The following is a 23995-nucleotide window of genomic DNA, read 5'->3' on the forward strand; positions in this document are numbered from 1 at the left end:
ACTTCATTGTGTCCAGTCACTCATATTATTGACTCATTTAATTTGAGAAATATTTGATTGACATGAGTTGTATTCAATCGTCATTAGGGATAAGGGAGGACCTACCTACTTACCTTGACGTCATCATCATTGACATTGGTTACTAACCTGTCAATCATGAACATGACAGACAGATGGACAGAAGTGTCACACGATTATTTGAACGGGGATCGGCTTTAGTTAGTAATTTAGTAGTTAAGTAATTAATTTAGTAATTAACTTTTTTAAGAAACTACGAGACAGCGATATAGTCGCTGCTTTAGTCTGACACATCATCGTTGCCAGGTTACGTTAACCCGCGCCAGCCAGCAAAGACGCAGACAACAGAAGAAGCCAGTCTCTGCTCTCAAGGTGGGAGTTAGCTAGTTAGCTAGCATCATGCCGAAGTGGGGGAAATACAAAAAAATGTACAGGAAGGAATGGGAGACCGATCCTGAGCTAAAAACTTGGATCGCCCCTGTCCGAGAAGATAGCTCTAAAGCTCATTGCAAGTACTGTAACACAGACATCAGAGCGCAACTTAACGATTTGAAAGAACATGGCGCCACAAAAAAGCACAAGTCCACCTGTGTGCCCAGCGTCAAATCTTTTGCTGTACCGAAGGGATCTGGTGCGGGTCAAGGGATCAAAGATGACCAAAAACGTCGAGAACTGAGGATTGCAACCTATGTTGCCTGCCACACTTCCATCAATGCCGTGGAAGACTTGTCGGATATACTACAAGACGAGATGGGAGCGTTCAAAATGCACAGGACCAAGTTTACGGCAGTTATAAAGTCTGTCTTGGCGCCACATTTCAGAGAGGAGTTAAAGGAAGATATTGGTGAGTCTCCTTATTCTCTCTACCTCGACGAAACCACTGACATATCAGTGAGCAAGCTCCTGTGTATATGTGTGAAGTACTGATCACAGAAACACGGCAAGTTTGTCAGTAGCTATCTGGGGCTTGTTGAGCTTCTCGACGCTAATGCTAATGGCATATCGGATGCAATTGTTGCTTTTCTGAGAGAGTGTGGCCTGGACATCAAAAATATGGTGGGGATTGCTACAGACGGGGCAAGTGTTATGGTCGGAAAAAATCACTCCGTTTTCACGCTACTCAAACAAAAGCAGCCTAGTCTCCAGCTTATTCGCTGTGTTTGCCACTCACTGGATATCATTGCTAACAAAGCTATGCAACTTCTCCCAAGCAATCTTGAGTACATGATTAGAGAAACTTATAACTGGTTTGCTCATTCAGCAAAACGCCAGAGTGACTACAAGAATATCTATGAGACTATAAATGACGGAGGCTGTCCGCTGAAATTGATATCACCCAGCTCAACTCGTTGGTTAGTGATTGCAGACTGCATCGAAAGAATATTAGATCAAGAAGATGCACTCAAGGTACACTTCAGTTTGGTATCAGATGCAGAACACTGCTATTCAGCCAGGATTTTGAATGAAATGTACAGCAACAAATCAAATACTCTTTACATGCACTTTCTCCGGCCCGTGTTGAAGGAAATCAAAACTGTGAACAAATACTTCCAGCTGGAAACGGGAGACACGCTGGGTGTGTTTAGGGATCTTGAAAGACTGTATATGTCTACATTGAGGAGAGTTGTAAAGCCCAGCGTATTGCGCATGAACAATGACAGTCGTCTCAGGGAGCTTGATCTTAAATCGTCCAGCCTCTACCTCTCACACCAGGATGCGGACCTGGGTACCACATTCCAACAATTGCTGGAAGCAAGTACATTAGCGCCTGAATTGAAGGAGAGAATCTCAGCGCGGTGTTTTGCTTTTCTAAAAGAAGTGCTGGTGCAGTATCAAATGCGCTTACCTGCATCAATGGAAATGCTGCGCAAACTGGAGCTGCTTTGCCCGAGCTCTGTGATGTCCACCATAAATAGGCCAGGAGTTAAAGACTTGCCCACTGAGTTTTTCTCATGTCCGATCGACACCTTAGAGTGCCAGTGGAGAAACGTAGCATCAGCAGGCTTCTCAAGTGATCAGGCCATTGACGCATTTTGGCTGGAAGTTGAAGCATTCAAAGATGCTGGAGGAAACCAGTGTTTTCAGGAATTAGCACTGGGTGCCATCAGATTGCTCACTCTGCCCATATCCAACGCCCATGTTGAGAGAGCATTTTCCCAGGTGACGCTGCTAAAGGATGACACAAGAAATCGCATGGGACTACCGCTCCTTTCCAGCCTCATGGATGTGCGCTCTGGCCTGAGCAGGAATGGATGGACGTCAGCTACTTTCAAACCTCCCCGGCAATTGTTGTGGAGATTTGATTCATCCATGTATTAGCCAGCTGATCTGGCTTGCAGTGACTGTACATAGTTCTTCAAGTTCTTCAAGTTCTTCAAGTTCTTCAACTTTAAGAGGAGACGTTGATTCTGCATAAAGGTAAGAGAATTTTTATGTCGCCTATTTGCACTGTGACTGATTCATTTACTGATCAATTTAAAAACGAGTTCTTCATGGCTTTGTGTGTGTGTGTGGAATGTGCGTTTGTATAGGTGTGTGTCATCCAATACTTGATTTTTGTTTAGGCCCTGTTGAGTAGGTTCATGCAGAACAGTACACAGTTCTGCATAATTTGGCGAAATGGTGCTTCAACGTCTTAATAGATAGAAATCTATTAATAGGTTTGTCTTGTGAAAAGCAAGCTGGAACAAAGTCCGAGATGTAATGGGGAGAAATTTGCACAAAGCTATTTTTGTTTTTATAATAATATGGTTTAACACAAAAATGCTAGATGGGATCCCCATTTGTGCCACTAAAAAAGGAAAAGAGATGGATAAATTTGCATTTACCAATCACATGTTGTTCAGTCTTCTTCTTCTTATGATTCAGACAGTATTGCACTACTTCTTTATTGCCATACTTTTTTTATGTCGCCTATTTGCACTGACTGATTCATTTACTGATCAATTTAAAAACTAGTTTTTCGTGGCTGTGTGTGTGTGTGCGTGCGTGCGTGCGAGCGAGAGAGAGATCCCTTTATTGTGGTTGCGCTACAACGCCAGAGGTGCATTTCGCAATTTGTGTATTTGGTTGTCTGACTGCACTCTTTGTGGGTTGCGATAGCCTGTTATCTAACATTTTATCTTTGGTTATTTGATGCAGATATGAAGCTTTGTATGCTTATGATGTGTTTTCTATTGCATATGTAATGGTTTTACGGTTTTACACGGGTTTCTGGCAAGGTTATGATTTGGGCTGGTTTTTATTGAATTGGGCTGGTTTTAAGTTGTGATTGGGCTGGAAACTGTCAATCTGATCTGGCAACCCTGGAGGGCAGTGCAGCACCCGGACAGTCTACAGCGCGCACACGCAAGAGTTATATTGTAGTTGATCTTCAAAGAAGGCAAGCAGTTGCAAACATGTTTTGATTTAATGACTAAATAATTACCTTTGCGAGATGAACGTTAAGTATATTGTGAACTTTCTACGCCGCCGCTCAGAGACTAACGTTAGCAGAGCAGAGCAGCGATCAGCAGTAACAAACGAGACCGGCGGACCAACACACACTGCAGCATTAAACAACTTAAACCAACTCTGAGGTGAAGAAAATAACTCGGTGATCAGTCTGTTTCACCTCAAATGCAGTTAACTTTTTAAAATAAAAAGGCTGCGGACCATTTATCTTAATTGCCAGTTATGTTTCATATTGTGTTTCAGTGGACTAAGGACAACAGTGAATGGTTTGGCACACAGTATACTGGAGCAAGAGACTGAAAATAGTGCCCCCTTTTCTATTCATTCAATCGACAATCGGTTTGAATCGAGAATCGATTCTGAATCGATTCGGACACCCAAGAATCGGAATCAAATCGAATTGTGAGATTTCCAAAGATTCACACCCCTAATTTGAAGCGTAATATATTGATGTTTTGTATACAGTTATGTCCCTGCAATTTACCATTATGGGCAAATAAAGAAAATGTTTGTCTGAAAACATTTCTTGTTAAGGTTTGGATTTTGTGTGCCCTGTATGCAACATTAATGTCCTTTGTCAGTCACATACCTGTTTAAGTGATGAACTGCACTACTTGTGGTTGTTTTTAGAGATGGTAACAGATGTTTTATACTCGTGCTACAGTTTTGTGACCTGTGCTACAAAACTATCAACCTCTGTAGCACCAGTGCTATGTGTAAAAAAAGTTAACATACAGCCCTGCCATGACTTTTCCAGGCTTGGAAAACGAGATTTTGAAATTCCATGACTTTTCCAGGTTTTCCATGACCATGGGAACCCTGAACCTTGCTCATTGTGAACTAGTTTTCTTTGGATCATCTTGAATGACATTTCGCCGCTTACCTCACACATCTTCATGAATGTATAAGGATTCTCCCTCATGTACCATGGTAGGCCCTGCAACGCTGCTGCCCTCTTCCTTTGGTTCGATGCCTGCCAAAACACATATGATACATAAATACAGTTGCTATCGGAATTATATAACCCCCTCACTCCCCAAGACATTCTGGTGATTTGAACTAAATTTAATGAAAATATACAATCTAAAGCCTCAGTAAATAGTGACAGAAAGTGTTCAAATACATATTCACGTTATTTTGAGAACATTACTGTCACAATCTGCTCCTCAGTCCCTCTCTGCAGCCACACTCTCTCATCCCCAGCCCCCTGCATTGCTCTCTGTCTCCAGCCCCTGCTCACTTCTCCCAGGCCATGTACTTTCCTCCAACTCCCCAGACCTGCCATCCTCAAGCTGTCCACCAGATGCCCAGATACCGGTCCACTTCCATTGTTCTCTGCCAGATTGTTAAGTTGCCATGTGCTTCATGTCTTGCTCTCTAGCCTCTGTATCGGTGTTCTGTTCATCTGTTGTACCTGAGACCTGTTACCTGCCTGTTTTGGACTTTGCCTGTTTATTGGACTTTTGATTCTTGCCTGCTCCTTGTCGGATTTGTTTGCCTGTTTGGACTGCCTTCTCTGGGTTTGACCCTTGCCTGCCTCACCATCCCGTAAGCCTTTGTACCTCCATATTGTTTATTAAATCATTGAACTGCATCAAGCTCTGCCTCAGACGTCTGTATTTGGGTCCTTCCCCTGTATCCCTGTTGCCCTTCTTGCACCAGTCGTAACAATTACATTGAGTTTACACGTGAACATAGAATGAATTTGGAAAGGCAGCTCTATTGCCTCAAAGTATTTTAAAGTAAAGAAATGTACTTACATCCTTGTTGAGGCTCTCCATTAAGGATGCCATTTCTTTCCCGAAGCACTTTGACCTGAAAAACTGAAGGAGTTTCTGCAGATGGCTGTCCAGACGCTCATAGAACGAATTGAGGTCCATCGACATCAGCCTGGTGAATTCCTTGATGATCTATATGAAGAAGTGACATTACATAATTTTAGTGCAGTGGCATTACATAATTTTAGTCCAAGTTAAAAGTGACCTAAATGTTCACATTTCAGCAAGCTGCCCAGATGGAATATTTGGTATTGCACGAGCCTATAGATGTGAAACCATTTAAAAATTTCAATTGAACATGCAATATATGAAATATAAGAACATTATTAATTTGTCATGCCTGTTGCTACAGCACATTTTTGAAGCCTAAGATTTTGTGTTGGTAAAATTCAAAGCACACAAAGCCAACAAAAACTTGCACACTTTACCTGTCTTTCAGTAAAAAGCGCTGGCCATCTGACTTTAATTTCGGACACAGGTGGCTCCTCTTCAACAATCTCCTGTCTTCTCAATGCATATGTGGCGTTCATTGCATCATCAATGAAGGCCAGGTTTGGGGTTGTTTTTCTCATCTCTTGGGCGATCTTTGCTCGCTCTTCTTCAAGATTTTTTCTGTCTCTTCCCTGGGGGAGATCTGGAAGGAAGTTTGTTTCAGACCGTCTGGGTTTCTTTACTTTGTTTCTCTTCCCTCGCGTGTCCCCAGGACCTCTCTTCACGGAATTTACCTTCAGCTCTTGACAGCCTGCATCTCTCAATTTCTGCCTGTAATTGCCCATCTTAAACTTTATACTTAGTTTCCATCCATACCATCCAGATGTGGAGCCAGGTTCTTTTAGGCAAGGGTGTTTTTCAATGAGTGCAATGGCTACACTCTCTAATTTTTCATTATCAGGGTAGGCGCTGAAGGAATATATTGTTTCAGCAATTTTCTCCAGAATCTCAGACTTCATGTCCCTTGAAATGGATAGAAGTGTTCCATCTTTTCTGAAAGCATCATTGCCTTGCCTGAGCCTCAGCTCAACATCATACGAGAAGGTGGGAAGGGGAAAGAGAGTTGGCCATGGCTGTGAACGACCTCCAAAGGACTCTGAATGGCTGCTCAATGAAGAGGATGTTGACGGAGATGATGGTAAACCTAAACTTAAATTGTCCAAACTTGAGTCTGTGGAGACAGCGGAGCAGAAATTGACTTTCAATGTAACCTTCTCCTTGGGTAGATCGTCAACACAAGTGAGGTTACAGAAGTCTTGGAAGTCCTCATCTTCATATTGAAGGTCAAACGAGGAGTGTAACTGCAATTTGTTTTTCAACACCAGTTTCAGGCCATCAACCGAATCTGGAACCGAGTCCAATCGGAGCTTCCTGATGTCCTGTGGTGAAATTATCACTCGCAACAGCATCTTCCTTTGAGTGAGAAACTCTCAGGACTTCTCTGGAGATGGAGAAAAAAGAATCAGAGAAAAGACAAAATGAACAATAAAGCCAATAAACATACTTTCATTAGTTTTTGCATTCCAACTTCTTTAACTCTTTGAACTCTGAGCCGTTTTCTACTTTTTTTTGTCCTTTACTCCAGTTTCTTCTCAGTTTATACTGTTTTTATGTTTATGGACATACTGCATATCATCTTTTTCAGGGGAATCTGCTCTATATGATTATGAATATTGTATACACCATGTAAAGTAAAATAACAGTTCAACTATACCTTAGTGAAGCAAGAAAGCTTTTGGTGTGACAATCAGTTTGCCTGCTCTTATGTATGGATACAGGGGTTGATATCCATTTAGTTCATGTGATTCCACAATCTGCAGTTCAGAAGACTGTTTTTTCATCAGCTCATAACTCCGCAGGTGCTCTATGTACCATGCTTGATACAGTTCAATGATGAAAGACACTTTGCAACTAGCTTCCCAAAGTCAGGCAGGCCACTGGTGTGTCCCACGGACAGAAACATACCCTCTGAATACTTGGTGCCATAGAGGCAGGCATGGGTTGCAAGAGATACAAGAGTTAAGTTTCCATATTTCAGCTCTACAGCCTACTTCATAGAGTGCTCTAGTGTATCAGGTGAAACAACCGCAATGTGTCCAACTTCCAGATTAGGTCTGAAAAGACTTGGCAAGTCTAGATGGTAAGCTAAAGAAAGCTGGTGTTTTGTTGCTAGAGTGAGCAAGATGTTTCTGAAATTGTGAGAATCGTGCACCACCCTTTTAAAAAAGCTATGCTTTGCTTCAAACCTAATAGTCCAGAAATCAATCAGGGGCCCAAATCTTCAAATCAGTTCCGGATAATGTTCCAAAAAGTGGTGCTTGGGCAGAAGGTGGAAATTGGGAAACACCTCTTTTAATAGGCACCTGTGATCGGAGATTTTACACTCCAAGTACGACAATGTCTCATCCGAAAAATGTCCACTAGCCAGTAGTTCAACTATTTCTTTCAAATCTAATAGAATTTGCCAAGTTTTGTCATCTTCTGGTATAACGTGACCGATCATCAACGGCAGTAGTCTCAATAGTGTCCAATTATCGTGGCAATTCCCACCAACAGAATTTTTCAATGCAAAAGACTTTGAAATTGGTTGCGGTCTGTTGGTTTTATCCGTAAACTTGAAAGGGAAGGATTCAATGATGGAATTCAGATAATCTATTGTAAGGTACTGTTTGGATATCAGAGACTTTATACATAGACTTAACTGCCTTGGCACTATTCCTTCAAAAAGGTCATGCATAAAATCTGGGGGGAAGCCCTGGATTGTGTGGAAATGAGAAAGTCTATTTAGAACACAGTCTCTCTTTACTCCATTCAGGGAAACTAACTGATGTCTGTTCAATTCCAGAAGGTCGTGTTTGTGAGCTTCAACTGTCCGGAGTGGAAACACTCCCTCCTTAACCTCATGAAGGTCAATATCTTGCCGACTAGCTAAACAAAACCGGCAAAATTTGTCGACATTAAAACTCTCTTGAAATCCAGCAAGCGAGTGGGCCCCCAAGTTGTCTGCGGACACATATAGCACAGTACCTCTAACAGTTGTTCCCAATTTCTGAACATACAATCCTTGCTGCTCAAGTACTCCAAGGTCTTTTAGCAGTGGTTCAAGAATGGCACCATACCCGTAGTTCTTCACATCATTGCTATAACACAGACATGCGAGATAGATCGACTGTACAGATGACCTATACCGTATTGGTAAATTTGAAATGACCCAATAGACTGCACAGACCTTATGGTTTTTTTTGGATGTTCCTAATGGGTTGCAAACCTCGAAGTCATCTATATACAGTCCTAGGGCAATGCTTAGATCTTCTGATGAGAGCAAAATATTCTCTTTGCAATATAGACCGTCTCTGTATGTTTTATACTGAGACAAGTGTCCAACAGTTTCCCTGTGTTCTGTCTCCAAGACTTTATCTAACACATCGTTACGATTTAACAGCTCTGTCAAGACTTTCAAAATTGGAATATAAACGCATTTCCGTCTGGAAGATGCATCTAAAACATATTCAATCGGCTCAATCACTTTAAAATTATTCTTGTAAAAAGTTGCTCTTTTGTATTCAGAGCCAAAAGGTCCGTCCTTTGACAGGAAACTTAGGGGGTTTGCTTTTTTAACTATCTCTGTTATAGCAGTGGTGACTGCACTGTTTACTGCACAATTGTGCTTGATCAGTACACTTTCAATTACTTTTGGTGTGCACTCTTCCACAACTGAGCTAATACTACAAAGCTCATTTATAATTTCCTGAGTTGTTGTCTTAGACACATGTAAAATTGTTTGCATACGCAGTAAGAGAGATGCAACTTTGTGTTGAAGCAAATCATGCAGGTCTTGATCCTCTATGTAATCATCTGTTGTTAAGTCTAGATGGTCCGAATGTGTCTCAAAGTCTGTACTTTCAGAGTTTGAAGTGCCTGGAGTACAAGTTTGATACAAGTTTGTATGAAAATTGTCAACGGTACAGAGGTGATGTTTCCTGCTCTTATGTGCACGAAAAGTACTGTATACGCTGGACTGAAAACTACAGTCTTTAAAGGGACATTTCACTTTTTCCTTATTGTGTATGTGTATTTTCAGATGCGCAAAATACTGTGTATCACTACAACTCTCTGAGAAATTGCACAGTTCACAATTTAACCTTGAGGTCACCCGCTCTGAACGGGCTTGACTATGGTCTCTAGTTAAATGTTTTTTCAGAGATGATTCTGTCCTGAAGGAGCACACACAGTCTGCATAGACACAGGGAAGAGGACAGTTCCTTGCCTGATGACAGTGCTTCAGTTTGTAATGGACAATTAGTGTGCGTTGGCTGGGTGAGGAGTAATTACAACACTTGCAGGACCACCTCATTGAAGGGCAATTTCCCCACACCGCACAGCCTGCACTGAAGTGATCCTGTACAGAAAAAAGAAAAAGAAAAACTTTAACATCTATGGTTATCAGCACAAAACACAGTAAAATAAGAGTCCACGTACTCTTCTCTAAGAAAAATGTTTTTGCAATCCAGATTATAATGTATCCAGACATGTAGACACTGTTCAGTTTATTAGAAAGCGGACCCACTTGGCCATGAAACTCAATTGAATGACAAGTGATTACATTGCAAAAACAGAAGCAAAACTGATTATGTGTGTTCAGTGAAGGAGGGGGGGAGGCGAAGGCTTCACCTTTTATTTTACAATAAATTCATTTAACAGATGTTTTTTTATTCAGAGTTAAGTACTGGTGAAGTCAACATACAAAGGGAAGCACAAGGGTGAGTTGACTTTTCAGTCGAAGGACAGCCCAAAAAACGAGTGCTAGAAACAGCAAGATAGTAGCACACTGAATGTAGGGTAAACGTCCCTATTAAGCCCACGTACCATATAAGCTTTTCTTTTAACCATGATTTTAAATTAATTTTAAATGAACGATATGTGTCACAGTCTCTGATAAGTGTTGGCAGACTGTTCCATGTGTGAGCTGCTCTCACTGAAAAAGCTGACTGTCCGTAGTATGGTTCATTGCAATGACATAAAGCATGATAAGCATGTATAGTTTACATTTTTGTACGCAGTTTATATTATTATACTGTTAAATAGACTGATAAATGTGTATGTTTATCTTTATTTATTTTTTAATTAACATTTTTACCTGGTGGGCTTAAAGGGGACGCTAGCAAAAAAATCACACTGTCTGGGGTGGATGTAAATGAGTATAGCTAATTACTTCTCTGCATGATCAATTTATACTTTTCATGTTATGTTAGTGCACTATATATATATTTATTTCATATAGTTGTTTTTTTAATGTCATGTGCGTATAATAAAATATTCTGTCTTTTAACCATAAATTCACTGATCTTCCCTTTAAGCCCACCTGCTCCCATTAAGCCCACTTGACTGTGTTTCAATGGGGATTTTCTCCCTTTTGACCTTTGAACCATTTTCCTCCCTAATTTTGACCCCACCTGATGAATAAACTCCATAATCCAGATAATTAATACCCATATTTAAATATCAGTGATATTGCATAGGTCAATTCATTCTGGATAGGCCTATATTCTATCCTAACATTAACAATAATTTTTTAATCTTTACTTTTCAGATGAGTTTTAATTTGAGATGACTAAAGTTAATAACTAAGTTAATAACTAAGTTATTGTTTAATTGTAAATCCTGAAATTGACTCATTTACTATCCTTAGAACATTAGTATTGAACCTGCAAACTGTTTTTCTTTCAGTCAGTCGGTCTTCAGAAATCTTCATAAAAACATCTGCACTTTCAACCAGCTGGCTGGACCAGAAATTTTGGCCAATTTCAAATGCCAACAGCACACCATAGGATAGAGATACAGACAAAATGACAACACATATTGAAAGATGAAGTATTGAAGAGTAATTTCCACTATAGATTTGATTTTGTTCGTAAATAGTTTTTTGGCTACATTCCAAAGAAGACATGTTGTAAGTTTAGCTTTTTCTGCGTTGACAACACAGCAAAAAGGCTGGTCACGCCTATTTCAAATGCCATTTACAGGCCATAGGATAGGAGTGGAGACAAAATGAAAATAGCTATTGAGAGCTAAGAGATTACAGATTTGAATAGAACAAGTTTGTATTCTTAAGATTTTTTTAACATATATATATTTATTTATCAACAAATCATGAAGTGGGCTTATTTGGAACACCCATGAGCTTAAAGGGTACGTTAGGTACCCATTAAGCCCATGCCAGACTTTTGACATATTTTGACAAATTAAACAATAAAAACATTAGAAATTGGTATAAATGAATTATTGACACTTCAAATGAGAGATTAGACTTTCATTTTAACTAAAATGTTCTCACTTAAATTGGGGCAGTATATATTAAAAATGTCTGAAAAGCAGATTTGGTGGGCTTAATAGGGACGTTTACCCTACTAATGAGTCTAATGAGAATGAATGGAAAATTTTATAAATTTCAATTTTAGATTACCTTTTACTGGTGTGTGTTGAGGGCAGCTTGGCTTCTAAAAAAAACAGATACTCCGGGGCACTTACAACAGGGGTGAGGGCTTTTTCCAGACTCTTCGTGAGGGCTGACACTTGAGCTGTGAGTTCGTGGATAGCAGTACGGTTGGCTAAGACTTCTGCTTGGGTCTGCAGAACACTGGCTGGGGTCTCAGCTGGAGCCTGCACTGTTTTTTGTTTCCCCCCTTGTTGTGTGGCATTGACAGTGACAGTTTTGTTTTTGTGTGTCTGACCAAGGCGTGTTTGTCTCTCAACCTCCTCACTGACTGACTGTGTCATTATCTCAAAGATGAAATCTTCAGTTATGCTCATGTTAACAATGTGAGGTTTAAGGTCTCGCCTTACGTAAGTGTACTTTTCATTTAGGCCCTGATACAATGAGTGGAGAAACACTCCTTGGACCAATTTACTGTCATACTGAAACTCAGACTCACTCTGCTGTGAAGCGAACAGGACGCGCTGTTTTAACCCCATTAAACGGTACACGAACTGTTGTGGGCTTTCTTTATCCTGTTGTTTTGTATGGCTAAGCTCCTGAAACAATTGCACTACTCTTATCTCTTAAGTGTGCTCTGAGAAACCGTTTAAGCTCAGCTACAGTCAATCCATCTTTGGTACTTAGCATGTCTTTAAAGGTACCAGGTTTGATTATCTTTATGACAGTGCGAATCACCTCTGCATCAGTAAAATTCTCAGCTAACCCCTCGTCAATCTGTTTACACAGGGTGTTATAGCTTACATCAGAATCAGCATCGGAAATCTGCCCACAATGTAACTTAAATTCTCTACATGGCAGTAAGGCAGCAACATCTCTCAACTTTATCACATCACCTACCTGGTTAGCTTTGGGCGATGTCAAATTTACCTTCTCACTCATTACAGATGCTGCTACTAACACATGCTCCTCTTCATCAGACAGAGAAGGTTGTTGCAGTTCCCTGATGAGGTCGTTGAAGAAGAGCAGGCGAGCCATGCCTTGGTCCTCTTGACTTGCCAATTGGTCACTCCTCAGAGCATCCACGATGAAGTCAAAGAGTTCCACCTCTGTCGTGTCTTCTCCCGGCACATCTTCCTCTACCACATCCTTGATGGCAGTTGCAAGCTTGTGAAGAGCATCTGTGTTGGCTGAGCTGGTCAGTTGGATGAGCTGTCGCTGGATCCCTCTGCGCAGGTCTTTTAGAGCAGACATCTCTGGGTCTCTGAAGTCTGTCGTCTCACTCGTTGGTCCAGGAACTGGTAATCAGGTTCAATTGCAGCGATTAGCTCCCACCAGCATTGGAAGCTAATCCCGGACGAGCCCCCAAAATGTTGCCCCCGTGACCTAATGGTGGCCAGGAGGGTGTATGTCAAGATAAATCCCTGTAGTTAGGAAACATGAGACACACATCAGGAGCTTGTGTTAAGCTTGACCGCAGGATTTATTCTGTGGTGGTGCGTCTCAATGGTTTTGTTTACCTCCCAAGCGCCGCGCGCCCCCTAGTGACCTAATGAGTTACGCTCGAGATAGATGACAGAATGTACAATGAAATTATATTTCCTTAGCCTAAAACCAAAAAAATTAAGGGGTGTCTTTTTTTTATCTATTATTTTTAAATAATCTATTTAACATATCCCTAAATTTTCAGTCTATTTATCTTCTTATAAATCTTAATCTTTTTTAAATTCACATTTTAATAATGCATATCAAATTTTTAACTTTATACTCCATGAACTGTTTTATCTTTGTCTTTTTAACCCTTTATATACTATGAGCTATAATTACATTTTAACCCTTTACACATACATTACATTAGTTTCCCCCTCTGTGACTGTCCCTTTCTTTCTTGGTTTGTCATGAATGTCAAGAATGTCATGAATGTACTCAGGTGGGTCTTGGTTTGTACACTGCAATCCTGGTTGATCTATCATTACTTGTCTAGTATTATGCTGGTCCAGCAGTGCCAAAGCCAAAGGTTTGTGGGTTCATGTACCAAAATCTTATCTATTCAGAAAAGAATGAATGTAAAGCTATTTCTAACCAAAACAACAATTTGGATAGTTATGACAACATGCCTGAGCATATAGCTGGATTAAACCATTCAAATGTATTATCACGTTATAGAATGTGAACATTGATGCAAATTCGACATGGGACTTAAATACGGAGGTTATTCATAAGAAAGGCTTACAGCGTTGCACTTCATGCAGAGGTTGAAGCAATACAAGGTGAACAAAGACATAATGGTTCTGTTCTCTTGTTAGTAGTATTTCAGGGGTGGCTTTGTTTTTCGTGCGCGTGCGTGTGGTGTGTGCGTTACATTGTGCGCCGTTGACTTGTGTGTGTCTGCGGAGGGGTGGAGGGAAGGGGGGGAGTTGTGTGTGTGTGTGTGTGCGTTACAGTGTGCGTTATTGGTTTGTGTGTGTCTGCGGAGGGGTGGAGATGTGTGTGTGTGTGTGTTTCTGTGTGCGCTGTTCTGTGTGCCGGCAGCGGCCACGTGGAGACTTTTGGTCACGTGGGTGGGGGTGTGTGTGTCTGTGTGTCAGTGAAAGCGGTGTGAGAGAAAGGATGGGAGGAAGTTTAGGTGTCTGTGTGTCAGTGAAAGTGTAACTTTTATAATTTATAATTTAACATTTGCCACCGACTCTGTCCGTTTGTCATCGGATGTGTTGTTATAATTACTTGTTTCGATAATGTGTATCCTATGTATGCCTTGGTGCCTGTCAGACTGCAGTCTGTGGGAGAGAAAGGAGGGTGTCTGTGTGTTGCTGTCCTGTCATCATAAAGCCCGTTTGATCCACGTGGGAGGGGTGTGTCTGTGGGGATTCTATAAATGCCGACGGGGTTGCTAGGACAGATCAGGGACCGCTAGTTGAATCGCCTAAAAGGGGACATGTCTGGTTACGTTAATTGGAGAAACAAATATAATTTAAAAACTGACAGTCGCAATAGTGTATTGACAACTAGAAGTTGTGGGGTTGTATTGACAGACCTGATCAGTCTGAAAATAAAAGAAGATACAATATTGACCAGAACTAGGTTCCTGGTGGTCTACAACAAACCAGGTCACACCCCTCTGACAATAACAGAAAAAACGAAAACGGTGACCCTCACCGACATTGTCTGTGTAGGAAGCTTAGAGGTGGGGGGTTCACAACCTTACGTCATCTCCTCTTAATTAATTTCTCCAAGGTAGATAATTAAAGATAGAAGAATTTGCCTATTGACAGCTGTCCTGTCATCATAAATCCCGTTTGGGGATGTGTCTCAACACGTTTTTTATTGACCGCTTGGGGTTGTGTCTCGCCATGTTTTTATAGATCTTTATTTAAATTTTGGGGTGTTCTAGGAGTGGCCTAAACGCTTCTAACTATTTAAAGTGTGAGTGCTTCTTCGATGCCCAGACAACACAGAATCAACGCCGACCAACTGTAGGACTCACCGCTCTCTGCTGCACCGACCGGTCTGTTTTCTTCATTTAATTCCAGCGCCTTCCGTCGTTAAGTACTCATCTGTAACCCTATCGTATTTTCTGGCTACGGGACATCACGATGGAAAACACAGGTACGCCCTCTAACGCTTCAACACCGCTTCGTAGAGTGAACATAGTTGATGCTGCGTTAATTATGGCTCCCAAAAAGAAAAGGAGTGTTCCTAAAACCCTGGCATGTTTTCTAGGCCAGAAAGCATGGGCTCTGCTATATGAGTGGAATATGGATGACGGACGTGTCTCTGGGTATCTGTTTGAGAAAGGACAAGTATGTCTTTATACAAGAGAGGCTGATGAGATGTTTTTGAAAGAAGTTACTCCACACATTAGTTTTTTTGAAAAAGACTGGAGTGTGATTAGAGATAAAATATGCCCGGGGCTAAATAATACTCAAGGACTGTACGAGGCCCAATGGGATGGGTCAGTGGAAGGTGAAACCTACCGGGTAGAAACGGATATAGCCATGAAGGACCTTGAATCCTACATCTTTTTCAGAAAATGTCTGGATAACTCTGTTATCCACAATGCACGGCGTGGCACCCCTGATGAGGCCAAGTTATACCCCCTCACTGCTGAAGAATGGGGGTCATGGTTTACTACAGGATTTCTAATCCGCTGGAGTGATTGGGAGAGAACACAAGATGTTTTCTCTCACATCAATGTTTTGTTCAAGTGGTATGAGACCTACAAATCCTACGAAGGACTCAAAAAGAGACTTTTCCAAGACCCGCTGGAGGAAAAAGTTTCTCCCTTACTGATGTAGAATGGGTGGGGATTTTGAATCTGCTGGAATGTTTGGGAGATTTGTTTATATCGGACTAAAAGGTTTCTAAAAAATCTGTATATATGTTTGTACAGGTGTGCAGGAGTTTGCGACTCATGACATGCCTGCTTATTTTACAAGCTCCCAGGGTGATGACAACAATGACAATTGGATAGACCGATTCGGCGAGGAGTTGGGGAAGAGAAATCTGACATTTCTGCCCCAGGAAAAAGTAGACATGCAGAATACTTCTTTGGAAGAACATACAGACTCTTCGGATGATGATGATGATGATGATGATGATGATGTCGCGGAAGACACAACCATCACACCTATGTGGAATGTTGTAAAGGTAACTATTGGACATTTTTTGCACAAAATTATTACTCTAAAAGTGAGAAGTGCTTGTGCAATCTGTCAAAGTCCATACTATGGACTTATTACCATCCTCTCAAGGCCATATCACTTGTGTATTGACGAATTACCTCCATATTATTTTGACGAATGTTTTCAAGAAATTACAAAAGAGCTTTTTAATGAAAATTACACAAGAGCTCAAGCGTATGTACTGGACTGTCTCGGGATTGTGCCGCCATCTTTGTCAAAAATTCAAGACGTTGCAGCGGCCGTTGTGCACAAGCTAAAGGGGAGTCGCTACATCATTCCAAAACTGAGGCAAATAAAAGAACAGTGTGGTACCAAAAGACTTAACGATATAGTCAAACAGTCTTTCGAGATATGGAGGAAAAGTGAAACTGTTTGACAGAAATGGGGAATACAGATAGCTCTCTGGCGGATTATGCTACAAACCGGAGTGTGTCGTATAAACTTACAATGTTGATGTGTGAAACTGTTGATAATGAGCTACATGATGTTGACAATAACGTCAATGCTTACAGATCTCAACAATACCAGGGGTTTAAAAAGCAAATGATGTGTTAGACTTGTAGCAAAGGATTTACCTGGTATAGATTGGTCCAGCATGATGCTCCTAGGGGCAAACAAATATTCAGATGTAAAAACTACTCTCACAACAATTGTAAATTGTTTTCCTTTAAGCGATGACCGTATTAGAATTGGACATGTTGCTTGTTTTTGTACTTTTGGTGTTGATCTGTGTGTTTTTAAGATAAACAGAAAAGAAAATGTAGATGTTTATAACGTGATGAAAAATCTAGCAGAGTTGTTAGTAAAAAAAAACTGAGGGGCATGTGTGAATTTTCTTAAACTAGTTAATCATTGATTTTGATGTTTTACCGTTTTTTGTGATAATGATAATAACGATGATATTTGTGATGTAAACATGTTTTAACAATAAAGACTGTTAAACTTGACAACAAGTGTTCATTCATTATATACAACACCATGGCAGAGGTCATGAAAAAGATATACTATGCTCCAGAGAGCTCAGGGGGGTATGGTGGTAGACAAAGACTTAAAAAGGCTGTGTTTGACAGTACAGGCTAGACAATATCTAGACTCAGAACTAGAAAATTGGCTTCTTAAACAAGATGCATACACTCTTCACAAAAGCGCTCCTATACATTTTAAAAGAAATAGGGTATTATTAAACGGCATAGATTGGCAGTTTCAGGCAGACCTAGTTGATATGAGCATTTATTCTAAAGAAAATTATGGGGTGCGTTATCTGATAACATGTATAGATGTGTTTTCAAAGTATGCATGGGTTCATTGTTTAAAAAATAAAAGCAGTGTTCAGGTGACCGCTGCGTTTAAAGACATCTTAAAAGAAGGAAGGGTACCTAAAAAATTACAAACAGACAAAGGCACAGAGTTTTTTAATAAGGAATTTCAAGAACTAATGACAAAAAATCAGATTATACACTTTGCCACATCAAACGAGACAAAGCCAAGTGTTGTTGAACGCTTCAACAGAACTCTCAAATCTAAAATGTGGAGATATTTAACAGCCAACAACTCTAAGCGTTATGTAGATGTTTTACAAGATCTAACCCATTCCTATAACACAAGTTATCACCGAAGTATTAAAATGAAACCGGTTAATGTGACTAAAGACAATGAAGACATTGCTTTTAATAACTTGTACAAAAAAAAAGAAGAGGCTGGTTTACTTAAATTTAGATTTAGAAATGGGGATACGGTACAGATTTCAAAACTGATAGGTTCTTTTAAGAAAGGTTATGAACAAAATTACACGGATTAATATTTTACCGTAGCAGAATGTGTACCGCGTCAACCTCCCGTCTACAGATTAAAAGATTATGACAGTGAAATATTACAAGGTTGTTTCTACGAGCAGGAGCTGCAAAAAAATATTGTACATAAAAACAAGACGTTCAAAATAGAAAAAATTCTGTCTAGAAAAAAGAAGGTTCGTAAAACTATGGTTTTGGTGAAATGGATCGGGTGGCCTGACAAATTTAATTCTTGGATTCCTGAAAATCAAGTTATAAACTTGAAATAAGAGTACATATGAGATATATAAGTCAGTGTCTAACTGACTAGACTAGACTAGACTAGATGTGTATCATTGAACAAAAAGTAGCATAAGGATAAACAGTATAAGGATGGATGGAGAAGGATTTTTTGTAACATTACCTAGCAATTCTTCCTCAACTTTTTACCCCAACAATACAATAGCTAATTTTAGAACAAAACTAGCCAAAGCCCTACACTTAAAAGGCTCATATGAAGTAGGATTGATAGAAATACAATATCCAAAGACTTGGACACCCTTTTCAGCAAAAGATGATGAATTTGTTGTTAAGATAGATAAAAAGTCTGGCAAGAATGCCTGTCTAAGTGTAACGGTGGGTTATTATACAACTATGCATCAGCTAATAACCGAGATAAATAGAGTATTATCTCAGCATGACATGGGATACATTATTCTCCAGTACAACATCATCAAAAACAGAGTGTCTATTTTGGAATCTGATATAGACATAACATTTCATGGAAAACTTGCACAAATGTTAGGATTTGCACCCAGCGTAACGTTTAAAACTCCTTCGCAAAGGAAATAGATTACGAGGATGTTTCGCCGCTGCGATTGTTGGCACCACATCCTGCCAACATCAATGCGGGGTTGTACAACATGTTTGTTTATACTGACATTATAGAGCATCAATCAGTAGGGGACTGTTATGTGCCTCTTTTGAGAATTGTACATATTGCCGGACCAAACAATCAAATGATCACAAGGACATATGACAAGCCGCATTACATATCCCTCTCTAAGTCACACATCGATGACATAGAGATATCTCTCAAGTCAGATCAGAATCAAAATATACCCTTTACTTATGGAAAAGTTATAATCAAGTTACACTTTAGACCTGCAAAGACATCTTTTTAAACTTGTGATCATGTATCAGCCTTATGTTCATAATGCGGATAAATACGTTTCGTACTATACGGCACAAGCGGGCGGAGATTTTTGACACAGACGGACGAAGTGGGATTCATCAACTGTGGATATTTCTCTGGGAGATAGACTTATAACACAGTCGTCAAACACTTATCCTTATCGGGGTATCATTGAATGTCTTCTCAATTATGGGAAAAATACTTTGGAAACCCAGTTTGGATCCGGACTCTTTTACATGGACACAGCTAATCATATGGATGATGTGATTGCCGGGGGAGATAATGAAGGCCTAAACAAAAGATCTGCATACACAGAAGGAGGGCATGTGGTGGAATTGATTGCCCCCATACATTCCGATCTGTTTTTTCAAGACAAGTTGTTGATAAACGGAGTTGATTTGAAGCTCAAATTTATAAGATCTAAAAATGAGTTTTGTTTACTACGCAACACAGTTGATGACTTTCGCGTCAACATCCTTTCGGCGAGTCTGTTTGTAAAAAAAGGTCACAGTATCCCCTACTATTAAACTAGTACATGCCAAAGCGTTAATGCACGGTAATGTAAAATACCCCATTGACAGAGTCTGCCTCAAAAACTTTAGCATACCTGCAGGAACAAGAGTATGTAATCAAGAAAACCTTTTTCTAGGGCAGATACCCAAATTTATTGTTATAGGGTTTGTTGACAATGAGGCTTTTACAGGTAGTTATGCCCGTAATCCATTTGCATTTAATCATTATGATATATTTTTTGTGTATATACGCTGACGGGCAGTCATATCCCGCGAAACCGTTTCAAGCCAATTTTGCAAGAAATAACGCCATAAGAGAATATCACCAACTAGTTTCGGCAACTGGAAAGTACCTTAAAAACGAACCTTTATCAATAACTCGGGATGAATTTTGCCGTGGTTATAGCCTGTTTTGTTTTAATATGGCTCCTGATGAAGGTTGTGGACAGCATATCTCACTTATTAAAAACGGCAATGTCAGGCTAGAGGCACGTTTTAGAAACGCTCTCAATCGAACAGTTAATTTAATATATTATTCGATATTTGATTCAGTCATCGAAATATCTGATCGTAGACAGGTGTTACTGGATTACTATTAGTCACTCTAAACGACTACAGAATGAATACAATTGAACTAACTGCCTCTGTTAATAAAATAGCCAAGAAAACTCTCTTTTTAGGAGTGTTTGCCAGTGATCAGCTTCCTAAAACACCTATTTGTTTATTTGTTTATTTGTTTATTTGTTAGGATCCCCATTAGCTTTGCCCTAAAGCACAGCTAGTCTTCCTGGGGTCCACATTTAAAAACATACATTAAACATTACAGTCAACACAAATGGCAAACATAAACATAAGACATATATTTAAAAAAGAACAAAACAAAACCAAACCAAACCAAAACAAACCAAAACAAACCAAAACCAAACCAAACCAAACCAGAACAAAACAAAACAAAACAAAACAAAAAAATAAAAAATAAATAAATAAAAAAATAAAAAATAAACATTAATATGTATTAGTAAAACTTACACTGATGACTCTCTCAACAGTTACCGGCAAACACTACAAATCTGCATATGCATAGCATCCTACAAATATGATGTTCCTAGGTGTTTCCTTATTTGCTTTTTAAACATTGATTTCTGTGTTAATTTAGTCAGGAGCAGTGGTAAAGTATTCCATGTTTTCATTGCTCTATATACTACTGTGCGTTTAAGGAAATTAGTGTTTGCCTTGGGAAGTGAAAACCGGCCTTCTGTTGCCTGTCTGGTGGCATATGTATATGACTCTAAATTGTGTTTTTTAATCTATTAAAAAACTTCCTGCTATGCTAGTGTTGAATACAGATCCTTCTTACCAGAGTGGTCAACATTGGTTAGCAGTTTACATAAACAAACAAGGTGTTGGATCTTTCTTTGACAGTTTTGGCAACCCTCCTTCATATTCTCATTTTCCAGAATCTATTTCTACATTTCTCAATAACAATTGTAAGGCTATACAGTATTCTATAAAACAAGTGCAGAATGTATGTTCTATTGTTTGTGGTCAACATTGTGTCAATTTTTTTTCTTTACCACATGGAAAAAGGCTTATCCTATGATGAAGTAATTAATAAATATAGTAACAATCTGTCTAGGAATGATTTTATGATAAAAAACAACTCTAAACAATATATGCTGGTTTGTTTCATTTATTAATCTTTGTCATTTACATTGAACACAGTACAACTTTGACAAAAAGACATTCAAAAAGATAACCACTTTTTAAAACTAATTTTAGGGGGTACAAAAGGGGTAGCTGCCATTTCTAATTGGCGCCTTTTCCTTTTAGAAGGTTCTGGCATAGAAATAGCTTTTCTTTTATACTCTGTAATTTTTTGTTTGACTTTACCAGTGGGTACGACTGATAATGGGATATTCAATAAGGCTAAAGAATGCAAATATTCTTCCCAGCCTATAAATAAACTCCCCCTGCTTGGTCCATGAAGTAATATGTCTTGACATTAACATTTTATCCAAAATGTGTTGCGCTTTAGTCATGCAATTTTTAGGTATGTTTTTCAAAATTTCTTCAACTACAACATCTTTATCCGCATAAGTCTGCTCTGAATCGCTGCCAGCATTAGCATTAGCAGCAATATCAACGTTGTTTGGAAAAGATAAAGTTAACGTATTCTTCTCTTGCGCTCCCTGCTTTACCATTGTTAGAAATCTTTGCAAGGCGATTGAGTATTTTTGGGCTTTTTCATGTAAATCTTCGCTTTTTTGTTTCAAGATGTCTTTAATAGATCTGTCCAGTTTGTTTTCCACAGTCTGCCGAATAGATTGTTGAGCCGGTTGTTGTCTTTAAAGATTTAACTGCTGTTGAGGCACTAGAAACATTTTCTGAGCATGCTCCATGATCTTCTACCCCCGTCTTGCTGCAATAAGACTCGATATAAACGGTAAGCCACACTTAAAACACAATAACACTCACACTGCGGTTAAACATGTCTTTAATCACTTTTTTCAACTGTTAGAGAGTGTGTTTGCTGTGTGTGTGAATTGGAGAGCAGCACTCCTGTTTAACTGAAGCTATGTCAAGCTCTGCAGTGAAGGAAGTGAACACAATCAATCATCATGACAGCAAAAACTAGGAAAACAAGGCCCAGGTTGAAAATGACTTGAATTATGCTTTAAGAGAGGAACTCTGCTGGTTGTTATTGAAAGCTATTGAGCTGCTTTTATTTTGAAATCGAGAACATTTTAATTAAATGATCAATATCATATTCTCGTGTGTGCAGGCTGTCAGGCTGTCTGCTCACAGAGGAAGCATGTGCTTCTCTGGCCTCGGCTCTGAGCTCCAACCCCTCCCATCTGAGAGAGCTGGACCTGAGCTACAATCATCCAGGAGCCTCAGGAGTGAAGCTGCTCTCTGCTGGACTGGAGGATCCACACTGGAGACTGGACACTCTCAGGTATGGAGAGGCAACGTCTGCTAGAAGGCTGAGAGGCTCACACACATTTTCTCTGTCATACTGAGAAGCCGATGAATGCTGTTTAATATTTAATGGTGGATATGAGTGGAAATCATATGGAAGGTTATTAAATGCCTATGTTTCCATCATCAAAGAGAATCTGCTGATCTGACTTATTCCCTGTTTATTCCTCCAGTGTGGACCATGGTGGACTGCAGAGACTGAAACCAGGTCTGAGGCAGTGTAAGTGTGTATTTAGTTTGATTCATGAAAACAAAGCAGCACACATTCAACTATTGAGATGGAAAGCCCATTTACACCACAGTATGTGACATCCATTCATTCAGATCCTACTGTGAATCAGGATGATGGCTGATGGCTGCTAAGAAATGAACTGTCAATAAATCAACAAATAACCAGAAGGGTTATTAGATGAGAAGCTGCTGCTGTATTGAGTCTTGTTCTCTCCATCAGATGCCTGTGAACTCACACTGGACCCAAACACAGCACACAGAAAGCTCCTCCTGTCTGAAGACAACAGAAAGGTGACAGAGGTCAGAGAGGAGCAGCCATATCTTGATCACCCAGAGAGATTTGACTGCTGGGAACAGGTGCTGTGTAGAAATGGTCTGACTGGTCGCTGTTACTGGGAGGTCGAGTGGGAAGGAGTGGTTTATATAGGAGTGAGTTACAGAGTAATCAGAAGGAAAGGAAAGGGTGAAAACTGCGGGTTTGGAAGGAATGAAAAGTCCTGGAGTCTGTTCTGCTCTGGTAAAAGTTATTCTGCCTGGCACAATAACAGAGAAACAGACATACGTTCCCCCCGCCCCTCCTCTGGCTCTAACAGAGTAGGAGTGTATCTGGACTGGCCTGCTGGCTCTCTGTCCTTCTACAGAGTCTCTTCTGACACACTGATCCACATCCACACCTTCTACTCCACATTCACTGAACCCCTCTACCCTGGGTTCTGGCTTGTGTTCCTCAGCGCCTCTTGTCAGATAGAGGACGGAGAGAGACACACTCACACTGCTGACCAAAGACAGCTGCTGAAATGATAGTTCACTCTGGACAGGATCACACACACTCAGACACACACACACACACATAGATACACATCTTAAAGTGAGAATATGAACATTTATATTTTAATTTAGGTTTACTCATTTCATTGTAAACAAACATGATCCATCAGTCACTGTGAACAGAGT

General features: G+C 39.9%; 1 protein-coding gene across 1 annotated transcript; it reads left to right on the top strand.

The window, feature by feature from the left end:
- Positions 1-15266: 15266 nt before the first annotated feature.
- Positions 15267-23908, top strand: LOC139924873 (neoverrucotoxin subunit beta-like). Its single transcript, XM_078291734.1, has 5 exons — positions 15267-15279; positions 16064-16304; positions 22614-22787; positions 22984-23030; positions 23262-23908. Exons 1-5 carry the CDS (start codon positions 15267-15269, stop codon positions 23840-23842), a joined length of 1056 nt encoding a protein of 351 aa, XP_078147860.1. The 3' UTR covers positions 23843-23908.
- The last annotated feature ends 87 nt before the right edge of the window (positions 23909-23995 follow it).

This window comes from Centroberyx gerrardi, chromosome 23 (genome assembly GCF_048128805.1).
Source record: "Centroberyx gerrardi isolate f3 chromosome 23, fCenGer3.hap1.cur.20231027, whole genome shotgun sequence".
In the NCBI taxonomy this organism is placed as follows: domain Eukaryota; kingdom Metazoa; phylum Chordata; class Actinopteri; order Beryciformes; family Berycidae; genus Centroberyx; species Centroberyx gerrardi.